General features: G+C 33.4%; 1 protein-coding gene across 1 annotated transcript; it reads left to right on the top strand.

The window, feature by feature from the left end:
* The first annotated feature begins 57 nt into the window (after positions 1-57).
* On the top strand, positions 58-20024 carry LOC128982807 (mucin-2-like). The gene is made up of 3 exons (XM_054401823.1): positions 58-159; positions 12707-12849; positions 18286-20024. The coding sequence occupies exons 2-3, from the start codon at positions 12723-12725 to the stop codon at positions 19965-19967; spliced, it is 1809 nt and encodes a 602-aa protein (XP_054257798.1). The 5' UTR covers positions 58-159; positions 12707-12722; the 3' UTR covers positions 19968-20024.
* The last annotated feature ends 1707 nt before the right edge of the window (positions 20025-21731 follow it).

Below are 21731 nucleotides of genomic sequence, written 5' to 3' on the forward strand. Positions count from 1 at the left end.
ATGTTGATTACTGCTACTTGTTGTACAATGTACAGTGTTCAAAGCAGCTGTCACTTGCTGATGCAGCTGTGCCTGCTAGGTGCTGAGTCGCCACCGAGTTCCTCAACAGTTCACCGCTACTCAGCAGTGTTCGGCCTACTGGGCTACCACACTCTTCAGGTACGTACATTCTTTTATGCAGGGTTATACAGTTTGTTCGGATTATGTTAAGTATCTGGAAGGCGAGCTTTGCTCGGGGAACAATTAAAAGTACTCTTATAACGAAATCCTTGCCTAATTCGATTGATAAAAAAAAATGTTTTAATATATTTACCGGCGATCTGTCAAAACAGTATACTGTAGTTGCTTTGTTAACTTTTATGTATAATCGGGTAATATATGTTTACATGTTATATGTTATTTTTGCATTAGTAGGTAAATTCCTTTTCTTAAGCCAACAAACAAAGTATTAACTTAACCGTAAAATGGGTATGTAATGTTGATACAACGCTAAAATGGATGATAATGCTTTGGGGACTACATAGTAGATATATGTGTAGTAACAGCATGGCAATGTTTGCTGCACGTGTAATTATGATATATTACACCATACAATATGTACAGTTAATACAGTATACTTGTGCATTTAATGCCCAATAACAACTGAATGTTTACTTAGATATTTTATTTTTGTTTTATAAGATTATATCCGTGCTGTAACACATAACAAATTTAATTATCTAATTCGGTTTGTACTAAGACAAGTACAATTTAGTACTATGACAAAATGCATACGTAAAATTAGTGTGAATATTCTGAAAACTACAAAATATAATGTTTATGTATAATGTGACTCTATGGTGAGATTACCAGTAAATCCATAAAACCAGATGATATTAAAGTTGACTGATTACAGCTGAACGTGGTATGAAAAACAGGGGTTATATTACATTTATTTACCTTGTTAGGTAAAGTAACAATGAATCTAATAGCCTATGTTGCGCTATTTGCACATGGGTCGCCTCTTAACAAATTACTTAGTTTCCACAAGTAATCCCGTTGTTTATCCATCACTATCTTATCCAAATTCTGTAATGTAACATAATGTTATGTTTTTTAAAGGTTTCGATGTTCTTTTTGATTTAGAATCTAGTTGTCAATGAAAAAACATATAACACTCCTTGCTATTAAATTCCTGTCACCGTTAAATATTTATTGATCCATGTTAATTTCAACAAAGCGAATTCGTTAACAAAATATGATTCCACCGCACGTGCCTTCTACACTTACCTCATTTACAAGAGATTGTGCTGGTTTAATTACTCCAAATTATTGAATATGCAACACCGCCAAATTGTATTTATATTTCAAATACTAGTTTTTTCAGGAAATAATACATTTTAGGTTTGGTTTTTAATCGACTTTGATCTTTATATTTTAAGTTTAGATGGTTTATATTCTTATAAAGCTGAAAATGCAAAACTAAGTACGTTTCACATAAACTAATGAGTTTAGTAATTGGTATAGATTTTTTGTTTGTAGAGGTTTTGGGGCTTAAAGTAGTTTATTAATGAAATATTTACTATCCAAGTTTAATCGTGGCCAATGATAAAATAATGAGGCATTTAAAAAAAAACCTTATATAATATTGATTGAATTTAGTTTTTTTTTTTATTAGAGATATGAAATAAAAGTATATCTCAACGAAGCTTAAATTACTAAAATTTCTTAGCTTTAAACTAAATTCCTAACCAAATACGACATTGTTTTTATGTATTTATGCATCAAGTTGTATGTTTTCGAAAAGGCGTAAGATGGTTATTTATCAACTACTTTAAGATGTAATGCGACAGTAACTCTTGTAACTCTTTTAAAATCAAAATATTTTTAGTCAGTTATTGTAACAAATAAACTCGTGACACCATAACACTCTCAGATTGTCAATTCATAACAACTCGCATTTCGCAACATACTAGATGAAATTGAGATGCAAACAAATATATGGGAAATATTTTGTATTCGAATAAACATTGATGAAAGCCCATATTTAATGAAATGGTGAAAATACGGGTAAATTAAAACATTTCAACTTACCACAGCTCGATTTGATAATTGTATTCAGGCGAGTGAGCAAAGTTATTGGAATCAACCGTATGAATAAATCCTTTATGCTGGAATAACTATTATTTAGCACCGCAACTGACGGTTTGCTTTGGTTTAAACATGTAAATTCACAACGTAAAGCAAACGACTCAATAATTATTTTCAACTATCAAATAAAACAATATCGTTGTATAATTAATTACAAATTCAAGTAAAAAAAAATACATCAAGGTAACATTGTTTGTAACTTTCAGGTTTACTTTTTTGACCAGAAATCAAATTATATATTTATATGCGAAGTAAACACATATTCGATTATTCGAAAAAAACAAATTTGAATGCTTTGTTACCCAGTGTTGGCTAAGTGAGGTATCCTAGATAAAATGTAAGCATAATTCACTTTCTATACTGAGCTACCATTGTTATAAATGGGTAACAAACAGCATTCATTGGAGATAACACTATCCTTCATGTTCAGGTCCTATGTACATTGAAGACAAGGAGAGTTAAATGTTTTCAGAAAAAATATGTCCCTAAATTTGGTCAAAATATTTTGTTACATATATAGCTTTGGTTAATAAGACTTTTTCCTACAGTTACCTAACAATGTACATGTTCTCTCACTGATTTGAGAAAGCAAAGTGGCCAATTCGCTCATCAGTGAGACAATGTTAACATTGTCTCACTCTAATTACTTTGTCTCACTCCAGATTTGCAACGTGAAGGCACGAAATAGTGCGCGCGTAACATGCAGGCAACGTCGTATGCGCGCGAAATACGTTGGCAGCACTGGCTGTAAATCAGCTGGTCAGCTGTTGTACTGTTGTATTTGTCACTTCACATTAAATGTTATATTAAAAGTTCACTTCTGTGTAAAAATAGGTTATGTTTCTTCACAAATGTATTTGTTTTATAGTAACTGTAGGAAAAGTATAATGTGCAACTCGAGTTCAAAGTACAATTGCCTCACTCGAGAAACCATTCCTCACTCGCCTACGGCTCGTGAGTAAGGATTTCTCTCGAGTGAGTCAATTGCTCACTTTTCTCACTAGTTGCACAAATAACTATTAATTTAACTATCCTCTAGGTTTTAACAAATTTCCCATATAGGTAGGGAATAAGCTATACCGTGGGTGTCATAGTAAGACCTGGACTCAGGACCATACTAGACCTCATATATAATAAACTGTAAGGGTTAGTACGAAAAGTCAAAGGAAAACTCATCCAATTTTGATTGAATTTGGTACGGCGAACCAATACACTGACTAAACAGAGGCTTATATGGTAAACATTAAATGTTCCATTTTAAATTCTTTCTCAGCCATTTTGTAGAGCTTAAAAATAATTTAGTATATTGAAGTGTTTTTTCACAGTTTTTGGTCACATATAAAATAAAAAAAAATTTTATTGTTAATTGTTTCTATGGAGAAGAAGTAAATTCTTATTATTTACTTATTTATGGATATATTTTGATGAAGCTTTGTAATTTATTTTGTTATTATACTAAGCTATTAGTATAAAAAAAAAACCAAAAAAAAACTCGCCTTATCCCCCCCCTCCGTAATAGTTTTTTCCCTGTAGCAGCTAACCTAGGTACTCTTTAAACCTAATATTATAGAGATAAACTGTAACTAAACATACAACTGTTCCATGCTCAACTTTGACATACCTGATAGATGAAATGTTAACAGACGACTATACCATAGTATAGATTCTATGGACAATAATGCTTAACTAAAAAAAAACACACTTACAATTATACCATAAGTTCAGTTTCATCGGACCTAATGCATGAGCTGTAACATTTTTGGCTTTGATAGACCCCAAAGATATTCTGTAATTATAAAGTTAACCATACGAGTTCGACTCATCCAATAGATAAAAGTCAACTTTGCCGCTGATTGAACTGTATTCGCCAGGGAAGATGAGCGCATCGTGTTTTATCGTCCCTGATGGAGAAAATGTGATTATCACTAGAGCAGTTAATGGCCCGTCACATATGCATTGCAAATAGAATGTGACGTTCATTGTTGGGAGAGGAGGTTAAGTGCAGTGTTACTCACCTCAGTGGTGGATTTTAACGTTCACTTTATAATTGAATGTTCCAGACAAACAAATTAACTTTTCACCCAACTTATCTATTGTAAACAAACAAACCTATGTGACGTCTTGATTTGCTAAACGAAAATATTAACTGCAAAAATTATGACGGAGTAACCAACATTAATGCTGACTCTTATTTCATAGTATACATTTGGAGCATATTACGCCTACCTAGTTGTGCATGCTTGCTTTTAAAGATAACCAATAAAGTACGTCAAGAAGTATGGTATTGGACTTATAAACATATTTATAAATATATATTTTCTTTTGTATTTAAGAATAATTATTTTATGAACGTTCGTGCCCTGGTTAGCACGGATTACTACCATTTATCCTGAAATCATGCTGTACGTATACCAACAATGACGAGACGAACTTTAAAGTTGAATTTTAAAGTAGAACTTTAAAGTCAAGGTTTAATGGTGTAGCCAAGTGACGCTACTGGTCCCCACAGTAATTGAGTTTGAAGCTAGCATTGCACTTTTCAAGCAATAAAATCGTCAGTGTTTTGAACTGCATGGCAACAATCCCATCTGACTGAAACCAAAGCAATACTGACTGAAACCAAAGCAATACCATAGCAGCTGCAGTATGTCTTCAGAATTATTATAGCTATAGGGCCAGTACGTTGACTACGACTGTTATAAACATCGATAGAGCAATCGCTGTTGTTGTATTGATCTTGTTTTATTGAATTTATTTGTTTAATATTAGAGAATAGAAGATGTAGAAATATTTGCAAATAAAAAGATGTACTCTTAGACAAAAAAGTATAGCTAACCCCCATTTTCTTCTCTTACTCCTCTTTAAATGATGTTCTAAATTTCAAAATATAATGCTTATTTGTGTTGGTTGTTTTTCGTCCCTGTAAAGCCCAAGGCTTTTTACAAGGTTTAAGGTTCGCACATGTCAGGGAGTTAGCCTACCATTGAACACCCAATCTGGAGGGCTAAGTTTTTGATCGAGGTCCTTTTGACCATTACAGATCCAACCATAAAATGCAATGCAGTATCCATAGTTGTAGTCAAGTTTCGGTATTTAATTTTTGCTCTACACACAAATAAACCAAATAAATAAATACATTTTTTTTATTTCCACGCGTCCCTCAGTACAAACTAAACTGTTTTACAAAGAACCTCACGTTAATATAACTCCCTTAACATACAAAAATTATGACAAAAGACAATTTGTATGATAAAACACAATTATTTTACAGTTCTTTTCGCGTTTTTTTTTTAACCCAGGACCCCCAGCTGTTTCAGGTCGGAGGGGATATCACTATAGATCTTTGGGCCAAAGTAAGAAAACCCTTTTCTTTCTACCCACTACTACACGCACTTTTTGAAAGTGGAGCAAGGCGTTGTGCTGAGTCTTGCGTTAGGCCACCTCCCCACGTGCCACAATCCATCCCCACCAAGTACTTTGGCCTTTACTGAACCAAGATGGTTGATGAGGCTACAAGTCTGCACTCTGCAAACATCATCCACTATCCCCACAGCATCCTGGAAAGGCAATACCCGATCGCACGGATACAGTAAACAAAACAAACTCCGGAGATCTGTAATGTTCGATAAGGGGAGATCCCTTCTCTTTAGATGATGCTGGCGTGTGCAGTTAATATTAGTGGAGCTCCAACAACACTAGTGACTGTACCATTGCAGCTTGGCTCTCTCTGTGAGGATTTCTGTACGGTACAGATCACGCAGCCTTCCCTAAGAGACCAAGGAAACATAAGTGATGTGGTCCGAGAAAAACACCAGTAGTTAACACATCAGTAAGTTACATCAGTTTTGTCACGATAAGCTACTATCTCGTTGCGAAGTATTTGCAATCGTTACAATGATAAAAGCTACAGTATCGTGCAACAGAGTAATCGATGTGCGGGCTTCCATATCTGAAGGTCGCTGATTCAATTTTGAGGAGGGCCGATTCTGGATCCAGTTGACATTAGTAATTAATTTGACTTATGATAATAAAAAATAAAAAAAATTAACCACAACCGGTCTAGTCCTTGGATTGTTCTAAGAAAAGTCTAATAAAACCTGAAAACTTCTCTAGCGTTGGACATAAAATACATAATATATGAAGAAAACAACAAAAATATGGGCAAACATTGTATGAGTAATGTATTAACTTTTAGTCCAAAAATAACTTTAAATGACGGATTGAATAAGTGTGCCAATAAAGCAAATATATATTTTTAGCAACAAAAATAATTTGAATGGATCCTTACAGGTAGTATTCTTCACGATAGTCCAAGAAACACAGAGTTATAGGCATATTTTTACAACCAGTCATAAAACTTCTTCAGATGAGCCCTTTTATGGTATCAGTTGGATTTTAGAATAATTCAAATCATTGCAATACTTTATTAAAGATGTTCAATTAACTACAACTGAGTCAGTTATTATTTTAAACTAAAAATATTTACCTACGATCGTTTTTTAAAGTAGCCATTTCAGTTTAGTTCTTAGAATTGAAAAGTTTCACATAACAGCATTGTTTACTTTCATAACAGCATAGTTTCACGTATAACAACATGGGTAATGGACCAATGAGGTATAAGGACTGAGAGAGAAGAAGTAAAATTGTTATGATTCGAACTTCAACGAATCAGCTGTTCAGGACAATGTAGTTGTTGAGTGGTGCATTTAGTGTTCGGTACAATATGTTTCGTTGCATCACTGTCAGTGGCAATGAAAGGTTATAAACGAAAACATAACTTCTCTTAGAAATTATCAGTAGTGATTTTAGTAATCAAAACACTGTAGTAGGTACTATTACTTCATAACAGTTCAGTACGGTTAGATGGTTTCACACTTTTACAAACATTAAGTGAAGATCAACCTTAAGTAATTTTTATCGTTACATACACTTTCAGCTAACGTAAATTGGACTGACAATATTAACGTCAGTTGAAAATAAAGAAAACTGGAACGTTATTACCAGCGAGACTCAAACATTAATTCAACGATTCGCTTGATGTTGCAAAAACCCGGCGACAATAACAAGGGAGAATTGATGACTCACAATTACTGCAGGGTAATACAAGCCGAGATGAATGCGCTTATTGGCTTAAATTGAACATTTGATGGCAGCATTTATTATTCTCATATTATTTGAAGTCATTCACTTACTTAGGTTTATACTTGTACGTATATTTGTTTTGTTGAAACAAGTTTACATTTTGAACGAAATTATTAAACAATATAAGAAAATCTAACGCAAGCTAATTTATATGGGGCCAACAACGGGTTATGCTACCAGCAAAATATATATTTCCACAGTCCAGATCTCAATGATAAACTTTCAAACACACATAGTATATGTTATGAAGCTTGGCCTGAATTGGATGACCTAACGCCCTCCGATGACCTGGTCACCCAAGCCAAGTTTATTTTTTACTACAATTCGAGTGTCCGACACTATAACCTGTGACCATTTTTAATATTAAACTTTTTATTTTTGTCAAAAGATATCCACTGTTTAGTTGATGTACAATAATGATTCTTTTTATAATAAGTGAATGGGCTCGCATTAACCTAAAACTAAAATCAAATGAAACTACAAATGATTTTCCTAGTAAATAAATACTGCCATATACAACGTTATGTAGTATGAATGGTAATTTAGTCAGTATTTATTCGTACATCCACATTAACACCGTACTATGAGATTATGCTTAAACCTGATTGGTCACTTTGGTGCTTATTTCTGATACAGATCCTTGATGTAAAGTATATTAAGTGGGAAGTTTCTTCTTCAGGATTTTGAATGGACACTATTTCCCGTATACCTTAGCTGACTCCTTCAACTGTGACCTATTCTATGAGAAACACGTATGTACATTTAACTGAATTATTTGTCATAAGTGTTATTAAATTTCATGTTTGAAAGGAAACGATTTTAGATTAGTGCCACATAAAAACTATGTTTACTACAATAAAGGCGTGTACATTTAATTAAAGGTTGAAATAATGTTTTTGAGAGTAAAAAGAAGATCAATAAAATAGTATTAAATCTTAAAAGGCTTGTTCTAAGGTTTGTTGCGGACATTTTTCATCATGATGGTAAAAAACAATACACATCGTTTCGGGATCTGGAATCTGATCCCGTCTTCAGGTGAAAAAAAACTTTATTAACACATTACAACTAACAATACACAACGCCTAACCTAAGTTGAAATACACTACAGAGGGTAGCAGTAAAAAATATGCACTGTATAGCGGTCAAGTTATGATACAACATGCAAATAATAACCAATCACAAAACTTCATGGTCTATAAAGTGTGTAGTGTGAACAGCTCACACAATGGAACACTAATAGTACCGTTCATATTTTTTTGACTGCTACCCTCTGTAGTTATTCCAACTTAGGTCGGGCGTTTGTGTATTGTTAGTTGTAATGTGTTAGTTAAGTTTTTTCACCTGAGGACGGCATCAGATTCCAGATCCCGAAACGTTGTGTATTGTTTTTTTACCATCGTGATGGAAAATGTCCACAATAAACCTTTGAACAACATTAACTCACCATCTAGTACAGGTAAAATAGGGTTTTATAAACAACAAAATTTGTACATTCATGAAATTTCACCTGTGAGTTACTAATAATATGAGAAATGAAGATCCGATGAGTCCCCAAAATTTTGGGCGTGCTAAGGTCAACTTTTTGGGGCCCTTTTTGTTCCGAAGGGCCCTTAATCCTGAATAATTTTGTTTTTACGTTTAAGGTCGTGTGAGGTGTGGTTTTCGATGGTTTTAGTTATTTTAAATCGATTGGGACTAGTTTTATGTGTATTAAACCACTCCGTACAGGGTGTTTAGAAATATTATTACTTTTTACAATATTTAAACATTTATTCATAAAGTGATAAAATTAGTTACTTCCATGCATGCTCTATATAAAAAGGGATTATTGAAAATAACTGTAATTCTTTACTATATAAGAGAGAAGGATCTCAAGGAGTAAGAGAAAATATTAAATACCCCGTCACAGCAAACCTGCAGACTAAGGTAATTTTAATTTGTCCGATTTTCAATTAAATCTAATAGTTTAATGAAAAAAGGGTCTAATAGTTTAATGAATACTTAGGTTTGCTGCTACAAGGAGGCTAATAAAGTGTGTTTATAGTAAAATCTTAACAGCCTAGTATAAAACAAATACCACTCCATACAGGGTGTTTCGAAATATTATTACTTTTTACGATATTTAAACATTTATTCATAAAGTGAAAAAAATTAGTTACCTCCATGCTCTATATAAAAGGGGATTATTGAAAATAACTGCAATTCTTTACTATATAAGAGGGAAGGATCACAAGGAGTAAGAGAAAATATAAAATACCCCCGTCACAGCAAACCTGCACACCTAGCGAATTTCCGTTTTACTTACTTGATTTTCAATTAAATCTAAAATAGCGTTAGTCTAAATTTGCGTTTAATGATAACCTAGGTTTGCTGCTACAAGGCGGCTAATAAAGTGTGTTTATAGTTAAATATTAAAAGCCTAGTATAAAACAAATAAATTTAATAAGTTTGATCAAAATATATCTATTAACAATAAAAAAAATCATTTTACACTATTCTACAAAAGAAAAGCATGGGAATTTTAAATTTATAATTTTAGTATTTTTATCCGTAACTAGTATCATACAAAAACACGTTAATATACTAAATTATTTTTTTAAGCTATTTAAAATGTTCTAGAGAAAAATTGGGAAACTTTGTGTTTTGAGGGTAAAGTAAATAAGAAAACCCAATTTTTACCCCATAAACCTCGTTCCCATTGTTCAGGACAAAAATGCTTGTGCCGACAATGCTGCTCTGATGTCTTAGTGCTGTCCTGGTCGTCATAACCACGAAAGATAACTGTACTTGGATTGATTGAAAATAAGTTTGAGGAACTTAAGATACAAGCTGCAAACGTCAGTATGTATGAAAGGTGTTTTTGCACCACATTGTTCGTGCTTTAAGATTGGTGTTGCCTGTTCTGCAATATGCAAGGTTTTAGGTTTGTAAAGGGGAATCCTGCTTGAACACCAACTTGGACAAAATCAGTAAAGATGGACAAGTTGCTAAGAATAATAAAATTTTTAATGAGTCGTCTGAGAATAATTATTGTAATAATGAAATTGTAAAGAGAGATACTACATAAATTGTAGAAAAATAGCTTTAGTTTAAGTACTTCATTTTAATATGTAATGTAAGGTTATATACAAATGCAATTGTTTTAATTTTTAATAAATGTAAAAAAATAACTTAAATACTACCTTAGAAAAATACATATCAATTTGAAATTGGTCTTAATAGATTTGCATAATAAACACGTTGAAAGATTATTCACACCACCTTAAAAGTTGAAATTTTTGCTTAGTAACCTATGTTATCATGTTATAGTGTGAAACTTCAACCATCCCCTTCATCCCCTTTTAGCGAACATCCCATTTAGGAGATGAGCTATTACCGAAGGTCTCATGGTAAAACATAGACCCGAAACCGATTTACGTTTTCATTTCGATGGCCCCAGAAGCCTAAAGCACCATCTACTCAAAATAGTATATATGTGTTTATATCCATATATAATATAATATATCCATTTTATATACGTGTCCATAAACATGATAACTCGAGTAATTTAGGTTCAATTTTAACGAAACCGGCATAATCGGTCCATGGAACAGGGTTTTATGTGGTAAAAATATGTAACCTTTGACCCTCAAAAGACAAAGTTTCCCAATTTTTCTCTACAGCATTTTAAAGAGCTCAAAGAAAACAAATAATTTAGTATATTAACGTGTTTTGTAAGTGTGTTAGTTACGAATAAAATTCAAAAATAGTAAGTTTAAAATTCCATGTTATTCTTAAGGAGAATAGTGTAAAATGATTTTGTTTGTTTGTTTATAGATATGTCAAATTTATTTGTTTTATACTAGGCTATTAAGATGTTACTATAAACACACTTTATTAGCCTCCTTGTAGCAGCAAACCTAAGTATTCATTAAACTATTAGACCTCATTTCATTAAACTATTAGATTTAATTGAAAATCGGGCAAATTAAAATTCGCTTAGTCTGCAGGTTTGCTGTGACGGGGGTATTTAATATTTTCTCTTACTCCTTGAGATCCTTCCCTCTTATATAGTAAAGAATTAGTTATTTTCAATAATCCCCTTTTATATAGAGCATGCATGGAGGTAACTAATGTTATCACTTTATGAATAAATGTTTAAATATCGTAAAAAGGAATAATATTTCTAAACACCCTGTACGGAGTGGTTTAATACACATAAAACTAGTCCCAATCGATTTAAAATAACTAAAACCATCGAAAACCACACCTCACACGACCTTAAACGTAAAAACAAAATTATTCAGGATTAAGGGCCCTTCGGAACAAAAAGGGCCCCAAAAAGGGCCTTAGCACGGCCAAAATTTTGGGGACTCATCGGATCTTCATTTCTCATATTATTAGTAACTCACAGGTGAAATTTCATGAATGTACAAATTTTGTTGTTTATATGGAGTGTTTTTGTATTATTTTACCTGTACTAATCACCAACAATTAACTACAAACAAAGAATTAATATGGCTTGCTGGAACATGAGGGTGAGACAGATACAACGACGAGTCTCTAGTAAGAGAATATATATTCCACATGTGGTTGATCACCCCTCCAGCAGTCGGGAACAGAATAAAACTTGTAGCACCGTGAGGTGCATGTATAGATGTAAACAAAAATGACTCGGCTATTAACTGTTATTTATATAAAGTTTCTAGCAGATAAATAGAGAAAACCGGCTACGTTAAATGCAATAGCTTAAACGTAACGGAAATGGTAAAACATAAAGAATGAAATAGAGGTTTCATTATCTGAAGATACGTTAAAACCGTCCATTAGCTGGCCATATTCTTATAATCCAGTGAACAATATACCTGCAGTTTTGTTCCCGAGGTTATTAACCACCACTCCTGCTCGTAATTATCTTTGTTAACGATACAATAAATCTTCAACCTAATGGATTATTTTCTTTCATTCCTCTCATTATTTAGGGTAACTTGAGAATAAGTGAATGCGCTAACAAATATTATATTGCACTAAGTTGTAACAAATTATATTGAAAATACTTTTTATAATAGCATGTTTGTTAAGTGAATATTTTTTTTAAGTAGCGGATTAATCAATAAAAATGAAACTAAGCTGTAAAATAAAAAAAAATATATAATTTAAAAAGGTATATTGGATTACAACAATTAAAATTACATGTTGTATCTTAAATGGGCTAATTCTTAAAATACGCACTTTATAAATATACAAACAAACTAGTTGTTATGAATTCTAAACAATAGTCATTCAAAAATATTTTTTCGATATATGTATGACATGATATATGACATGAAAGCTTTTAATGTTTGCAACAAATGATTTTATTTAGTAAGAACTTTGTATTTCATTTACCAAAATATAGTTCAGATAAGTTAGTAATCCCAAGATAACATCCACATGTATTTATATTTTGTTGCAGGTCGACTGGCTGAAGGATGAGGACTCCTACCTACCTCCTGATGTTGATAGTTGTGACAGCAGCGCCGCTCGCTACCTGTGTACAGCCAATACCTTCACATCCAGCCCCTGCAACCCTTCACCATTCACCTGCCTCAGACTATTGTAAGAGTTATTGAAAAATACATTAGACTTGATATTAATTATTGTAATTAGAGGTCGTCCAGTGGTTGTAAACTCGACCAAAAATATGTAATGTACATACTTCTCTATTTTCACCCCACGCTGTAAATAAATCATGTGATTTGAATTTCTTCCATTTGTTTTGATTTTCTGTTTGTATTTCATTGTTATTTCGTAATCAGCATGGCAACCCATAAGGCCCATGTTATTTTTTTTTAATTTTGATTATTTTTTGTCGAAACTTTTACGTACCTTGTCTTGTAGTTCAAATATAGTGTTTGAAATTCACTACATATGTTTCGCCATATATGGCATTCTCAAGTTAGCCCAGTCAATGAATGCAATAAAACACCCTTTTTCGCAACTAAATGGTGGAAAGCTGGATTTTTTATATGTGATAGAACCACATGAGAGGTGTATTTTCCCAAAAGTCCCCACTTCTACCCCTTGAGCTTTCCCCCCCACCCCCCTTCAAACGTGGAAATTGCAGTGTTTTACTTAATTGGTCATAATTCAAATGCTATGTGAGCTATCGAGCTGCAATTTGTTTTGTTTTATTTCTTATTAGTTTCCCTACAACTTTTGTATTTGTAACATTTTTCTAAAACCAATACTAAGGGAGATATAAAATTTAAACTTCGTTTAAAGCTTAGTTTTAGAGTGCAAAATTTTGTTTTTCTCAATGTATACTATTAAATAGAAATAATACGCAAATATGGTTTGAACAAAAGTTTTAGTACGTTTTTCAAGGTTTACAAATATATTATTGGTTAGTCATCTAGGTGACCGGGTGAAGTGCTGGGCGTCGGCAAAGTGAGCGCGTGCGCGTTAGCTGAACACCTCTGCGCTGCGTCGTCGCATCTAGCCCAGCCAATAAACGCACAAACTGCCTTTTTTCGTAGCTAAATAGTGGAAAGATGAGTTTTTTATATGTGATGGAAACTCTTAAGACGTGTATTTTCAAAAAGTTCCCGATTCTCCCCCCCCCCTCACAACCCCCTCCAACCCCCTACAAACCTGGAAATTACAGTCGTTTACTTTACTGCATATCATTCAAATTCTACGCATGCAATCGTAGTGAAATTTGGTTTGTATTATTTATAATTAGTTTATCTACAACTTTTGCACTAAATATTTTCTTTTAAAACCATATCCAAAGAGATATAAAATTTTTATTTTTTTGTAATGTTTATGTTTTAGAGGTACACAATTTTGTTTTACCCTCTATCAATTTGTTTCAAAAAATTTTTTTCTTAAAATGTTTCAAACAAAAATTGTAGTATGCTTCTTAAGATTTATAAATATATATTTGGTTAGTCGGTCGAACGAACTGATGTAGTGTGGGGCGTCGGCAAATAGAGCGCGTGCAGGCTGGCCCGTCGATGCGTCGCGTCGTAGGCACTGACATCGCTATAAGTTCTCAAAGGTTGTATATACAAATGCTAAGGCCTTGTACTTTGTACTTTACTACCAAAACAATCTGTATCCAAGCTTAACCGTTAACTCCAAAAACAATTATTTAGATGGGACCCAACCATTTACTTGTTTATAACCAGTTTTGGTTCAGGTAAACTAATCTCTACCTACTTACTTGTTATACTTGCAATACTTGTAATAGGTACTTGATTTCTTCATCTTTGACCAACGGAAGTTTGATAGATTGAGGTATAGAACACTAGACCTAGTAAACACTTTAAAAATCACTACAAACATACTCTTTGCTCTTCCTTACGTTACAATGTGATTTCCATTATCTACCACCAATGGGACTCGCTTTGTTCCGCAAGGTTTTTACTAACTGCGCCTCGCGGTCAGTGAAGATCTAAAAAGAAAACTGCAAAAAAATACTAAGATGAAACCTAATCATTTGTACATTTCTTAGATTTATTGTTACTTTTATCTCGTTTCTCATTTGAAATAATAATTTATTTAATTATTTCTGTTAATGGCTACACCTATTGACAATAATATCAACCTATATGGCCATAATATCAACCATACCTATATGGCCGCTGCCATGTATATTAAAGAAATATTACATTACAAGCTGGGTCGAGATGACCCAATTCGCCTATGGGATTTCAGGATGATTGGAGTGTCGAATCGAAATCCACCACCACTTACCACCTTTTATGTAATATTTACAGTATGGTGAGTAACATTATAAGTGTAAATTTCTGTTTTGAGTGTTAGATTATTAGACGTATTTTCTTTTATTTACTTTCCAATTAATTAATGTAATAAGGCATATATCCAAAAGTCATAAATAAGTAAGTAAAAAACTATATTTGTGTCCCCATACATGCAGGCAAGGCTATTTACGGAATACATACAGGCAGATTATTCAAATTTCCTTTCTTGACAATTAACATACTGTGTAGATGTGTCAATCAAATTGGGGTTTTTTCGTAAAAATTGGCAGCAATGTATTACGAATTTGCTTTACGGCACTAATACGTCGTCGAGATCAATCATTTTTAGAGACTCTATACTGTGAATCTCGGTGAGGTTCTGTTCTCTAATATTTCATTGTTTTCATGTTATCCTAAAAATGAGTCAGCATAATAGTTCTTATTGGTTTGTGGTAGACATTATGCAATCGTTTAACATCGCTAATAAAGATGAATGCGCTTATTAAGTGTTTTAAAATCTCCTATATATAGACTTAATAAAAAAAACTAGTTTTAACATTGACTGGTTTTAATTTGTGTTCCTTACCATATTTAAAGTGGCTTATAAATATTCCCGACAGTTTTCTACGTTGTTCGTGATATAATTTTAACATAGACTTACAACTCATGGCAGAGCAGAAAGCTAATCCTTGCTAGCGGGAAGCGTGAAGAGAGGGACATATCAACGATAGGTCGCAGTTTGTATCAAGGATTAGTGGGTCGACGAAAACTTTTTACTGACCGTGAGGTGCTTCATTTAGTCACGGTTTAGCTTGGAAACAGATTGTTTTGGTAGTAACGTAGGCTACAAATTATTAAGTCAGATTTGTATGAAACAGTTGAGAACTTAGCGGTGCCGGTCCTTATTATGCATCGACGGGCGGGGCTACGCGGAGCCTGCACGCGCTGTCTTTGCCGACGCCCACACCACATCAGTTTTTTTTTTTCAGATGAGTAATCAAATATATATTTATAAACCTTAAGAAACATACTAAATTTTGTTTCCGACACATTTTGCATATTTTATTTGAAAAAATATATAGAGGGTAAAACACAATTGTGTACTCTAAAACATAAACATAAAAAAAAATTAAAATGCTATATCTCTTTGGGTATAGTTTTATAAGAAAAGCTTTAGTACAAAAGTTGGAGATAAACTAATTATAAATAATACAAATCAAATTTCACTACACGATGGCATGCGTAGAATTTGGATGATATGCAGTAAAGTAAATGACTGTAATTTCCAGGTTTGTAGGGGGTTGGAGGGGGTTGGGGGGGGAGAATCGGGAACTTTTTGAAAATACACGTCTTAAGTGGTTCCATCACATATAACAAACTCATCTTTCCACTATTTAGCTACGAAAAAAGGCAGTTTGTGCGTTTATTGGCTGGGCTAGATGCGACGACGCAGCGCAGAGGTGTTCAACTAGCGCGCACGCGCTCACTTTGCCGACGCTCAGCACTTCACCCGGTCACCTAGATGACTAACCAATAATATATTTGTAAACCTTGAAAAACGTACTAAAACTTTTGTTTAAACCATATTTGCGTATGATTTCTATTTAAAAGTATACATAGAGAAAAACATAATTTTGCACTCTGAAACAAAGCTTTTAACGAAGTTTAAATTTTATATCTCCCTAAGTATTGGTTTTAGAAAAATGTTACAAATACAAAAGTTGTAGGGAAACTAATAAGAAATAAAACAAAACAAATTGCAGCTCGATAGCTCACATAGAATTTGAATTATGACCAATTAAGTAAAACACTGCAATTTCCACGTTTGGAGGGGGGTGGGGGGGAAAGCTCAAGGGGTAAAAGTGGGGACTTTTGGGAAAATACACCTCTTATGTGGTTCTATCACATATAAAAAATCCAGCTTTCCACCATTTAGTTGCGATTAAAAACATTTATTGACTGGGCTAAGTGGGTAACAGAAACTCGTCAAGATGTAATTTCAAATACAACAATGTACATTGTGACACGCCAAATACATTTACGAATAAAACATTTAAGAAGGTTAAGTGTTGTAGTGTAGGCCTACAAAACTGAACATGTTTAATGTTTTATTTGCTAATTTATTTTACGTGTCATAGTGTACATGTAAGTATGTACATAGTATGTTTTAAATACAAAAATATTATTTTTGTAATTCAAATTTACAAATTGACGAGTCCAGTTTGGATACAATGTTTCTGTTGACCACTTGAGAATGCCATATTTGGCGAAACATATGTAGTGGATTTCAAGCACTATGTTTGAACTGCAAGGCGAGGTACGTAATAGTTTAGTCTATCCTACGCAGTTCAGGGGCTACAAAATGGAATTTATTTTTGTGTGCTTTTTTAGCCTTTTATAATTTATAAAGAGAATCTGCATATCTGCAGGAAAATAGCTTTCTAGCAGTATGCGTAGATTTTCCCTGCATTGCACACGAGCTTAGAAAAATTGGTTTTCAAGAAATATGCTTACCTATAAGGGTAATGATAGTTATTGAATATATTTACATTATTGTACCCGGGATTGGAAGGTATAGGCCTAATCCTGGTAAGTAATTAGGTTTTAGGCTTTTAAAAGTATAGAGACTGTTGATAGTTCACAATTAACTACGTTTGGTGTGCTGGCTTAAGCCTGCCTGAACGTACTCAATAAAGATTAAAAAAATTATACTGGTATGTTATCAAGTTCCACTAAGCCAGACCTGAGATAGCTTACCGTCTTACTTGACAGCAGCCATATTTGTTTATAGATTTAAGCAAACAGAAAACCGGGATTACAAACAAATAATAAAACGAACGAATAAGTTGTGAACTAATACTTGCTACGAATGTTTAACCTGTGTTTTTTTATGAAGGTTGGTGGCCTCTTATTATCTTTATTAACGCTCAACAGAGGCCTCGGGCCTTTGGGTAAAAAGTATATAGCAAACAAGGGGCTCAGCCGATGCAGTTAGTGATCTGTGCTATTACAATGTCGTAGTATTCGCCAATATGTAAACCCACTACATAGGAGGTGCCTTGGATTCGTAGCTCACCGCACTACTGAGTTAGCCACTGACTGACTCACATAAATCACAATTTGAAATGTACATGTCACGCAATGTATTTCAGCTATCATTAAATCATAATTTTGTATCAGGAATTTTCGTGCTTCTCATGTAACAATGGATGGTCAAATATATTTGACCTTTTGAACATTACTATTACATTTTTCTAACTTTCTAATATCATCTCTCGTATTTCAGATAACTGCATCGAGATAGACCTTTCGGAAGTTGAATCATTGAGGTCGAATATTTTTAACTTTATTGACATAAATTTGGCAGACAATAAAGATAACATATCCTTCGGTCTTTTAGAAGAGGATTGGGCCCGTTTAAAGCTCCTGGAGATGAGATTACCAGTAAAATCTCCTCTAAGAGGAAAACTAGTGAAACTCTTCAGACTGTTATTATCAGCACTTTATCAAGCTCACAGACCAAAGACACAAGAACCTCCTTATTTCAATAATAGTATAATTTATGACAGTGAATCGCAAATTTCAAATCTAAATGCATCCACGATAAACATAAGTGATCCAAATTATGGGAATGTAAACCATTCTAAAGTATTGGAGGGGCCTACAAGTTCTGTGTCTCAAGAAGAGATAGACAATGAGGCAGCAGAGTCTGAACCACGACCTTCGGTGATATCACTTAATACCCACCCGACCCACTTGAACACAGTTAGAATATCTGAATACGACACAAACAGCCATTCTGAAGATAAATCCACAAAAACTCCGCATACTGTAAGTAAAGAATTTTCAAAATATTCCGAAACGGAGGAACCAGACAATAAGCTCCCTATGCCTAACAATCTCCCTAAAAGTAAAATACTCGGAACTAATAAAGATATTCTACAACAAACTAGAAACAATGACACTTCGCAGAAGGTGACTCCAGTCTATGGGTCAGACGTAACCGAAGATTATCAGGGCCTAAACATAAAATACGAAAAAGAACATGGAGATTTACCCGTTGAAACAGAAGATATTGCAACAACCACCATTCAACCGAAAGGGAATACAAAAGTTGACTTTATAGAAGAAGTTGAAAAGCAAGAGTCAACCACTCCATCAATTACCGTGGTCCCCGGAATCGAAGATAATTTATTTTTGGACACTGAAAAAGCTGATAATACAACCAGTGATGGCACTGGACGTGAAAGTATCCGGACTACAGCTTCTGAGGACAACATCACACCAATCACGCCTTCTCCTGGCATTGAAGAAGAAACTACCCAACACAGCCAATTCATTCCCGATCCCACCAATTCACATCCAAATACTGTTTCATTTGATGGTGAAGAATTACATGCTTCTAAAACATCGACGACAACAGATTCAGGCATTCTACTCACCTCAACTTTAGCTCCTACCACGGTCAAAGATCAAATCCATATTCAATCTCCGTACACAACTAGCAGCACAAATGGCATTGATTCAAGACAGGACAAGTCTTTACATTCAACTTCGTCAAGTCCAATTAGACCAACACAGAAAGTTGACAATCCTGTAAACAACATCATAAACGATACCTTCAAATCATTCACCCTAGTGTTTCCTGAATATCCAAAAGTAACTTCTCCAACGACTGAAGTAAACAAGCTTTTGATATATCCCTACGATGGTGGGAAAAGAATGTTTTATCCGTTTAGCGTGTCCAAGTCGACCAGCTGCAACAACAAGAAAGGTTGTGCTAAAGTAAAAAATATTGAGTTTTACAATCCTAAATATCCTGAGCGGTATAATCAACCAAACAGTGGAATACATTCTGAAGATTCCCGGAATGCACATAGAGAATCGAACCGCAAACGATGGAACTCAGATAACGCATTGTGGTGGCACAAAATGAGAAGTCTAAGGAAGAAAAACTTTGAGGAATAATAAAGTAAACGAATAAATGTTTGTTGCTAAGATCATGTATAGATTAGTTTATGTTTTGTACAGTTTTAAAACTATTTATTATGTAATATTAAATTATTTTGGTACATTGTTGTTCAAGAGTTTGACCCCGGTGAATCTTCTACTCAGGACGTTAAACTAACCCTTAATGATGTAGGGGTTACCTCTAAATACAAATAAGAAATGTTTAAAAATGTTATCGATGGTAATAAGGTTTAAATATTTTTAGTAAATACGAATTCTAAGTAACTTTGCCATCGGACATTATGTATATCATACGTTAAATCTAACATATAAAATTCAATTGTATTTCATGATAAAACAATCAAACACGTTAAAAACTAGACAAGTGTATCAAGCTAAGGTAGGCACAAGTACAGTACATTTCAATCTGATAACATCTGTTCCGATGTGTAGATAATGTAGTGACTTAGAGACATTAGGATTAGTCGTGGTTTCTTTCCTGCCACAGTTTCTAAAAATAGCTTTTCCTCAAAACATTCTTATTACTCCGTTATTTCAAATTTGCAAATCTTCAACTAACAAGGCTCTTTGAAAACAAATATGAATTATTTTATTCTAGCTCAAGAAACCGCAGTAAAAACAACAATGAAGCAAGTAAATCTTTAATCTACTGACCGATTCAAACCACTGTTTATCCGTCCATTATTGCTGCTTCTCGGTCATTACGTAAACAATACCTGGAGGTCCTTGACGTGGGAAGTGCAGAAGCAATGAACGCTCCATAATTGCGCATTTTCTAAGAAATATTCAAGTATCCCACAAGGAAAATGGTTCTACTATTGTTATGTACATAATTAGTTGGAATAATTTATTGACATTAAGTGCAACTGTTGCGCAATCCGAAATAATGTCATATACTTAGCATTACATGTCAATGCACGTCTGTAAAAATACAAAAAAAGTATGATTATTGATGAAAACTCTCACTACCACCCTTTAGGAAATCAAATGTTTTGTGAATTAATGAATTATATAGGTGATCTCGTGAATTTAAAAACATGTATAATAGAATTTGATCATTGTAACACAAACCCCAACCCGTTTGTGTGGTACTGGCCTTTTACATTTATAAATAAAACTAATTCAAACAAATGGTAAATTTGATTCATGTAAGTCTGAGTGTTATCAGACACATAGCTATCGTTCTGTTACTTAAATAATGAAAACTAAAACTCTACTAGGCCTACTACTCAAAACTAAATAACACCAAGTAACATGATTCCATACTTATGATCTTAAACAGCACTTAACATTTTTCTCATTTCCAACACTCTGACTCTCATTTTATAGGTCTCGTGAATAAAAAAATATGTATAATAGAATTTGATCATTGTAACACAAACCCCAACCCGTTTGTGTAGTACTGGCCTTTTGCACTTTTTTTCAAACAAACAAAATTATATTTACATTACATTTTCAACTGAAATATATTACCACATTAACCAATTAACACCACCCAGATTATATCAACTTAATCCAACAAAAACATAATTTAATCAAACAAAAACTCAATAACCAGTTGTAATACAGTAAGGTCAATCAATGGGCATTATTAAATTTACCGTATACATTTAATTATTCTGATAAATGAAATACTATTTTTCATATTTAGTTTTTTATCCGTGAAGTAAACGGTGAGAATACATTTTTATAAAATTCTAAAATATAAATATCATTAAAATGTAAATAAATGTATGCTATAGTGTATTTTTGTTTTACCTA

Source organism: Macrosteles quadrilineatus, unplaced genomic scaffold, assembly GCF_028750875.1.
Source record: "Macrosteles quadrilineatus isolate MER2022 unplaced genomic scaffold, UCM_ALF_1.0 Scaffold_1__1_contigs__length_201487025, whole genome shotgun sequence".
Taxonomy (NCBI): domain Eukaryota; kingdom Metazoa; phylum Arthropoda; class Insecta; order Hemiptera; family Cicadellidae; genus Macrosteles; species Macrosteles quadrilineatus.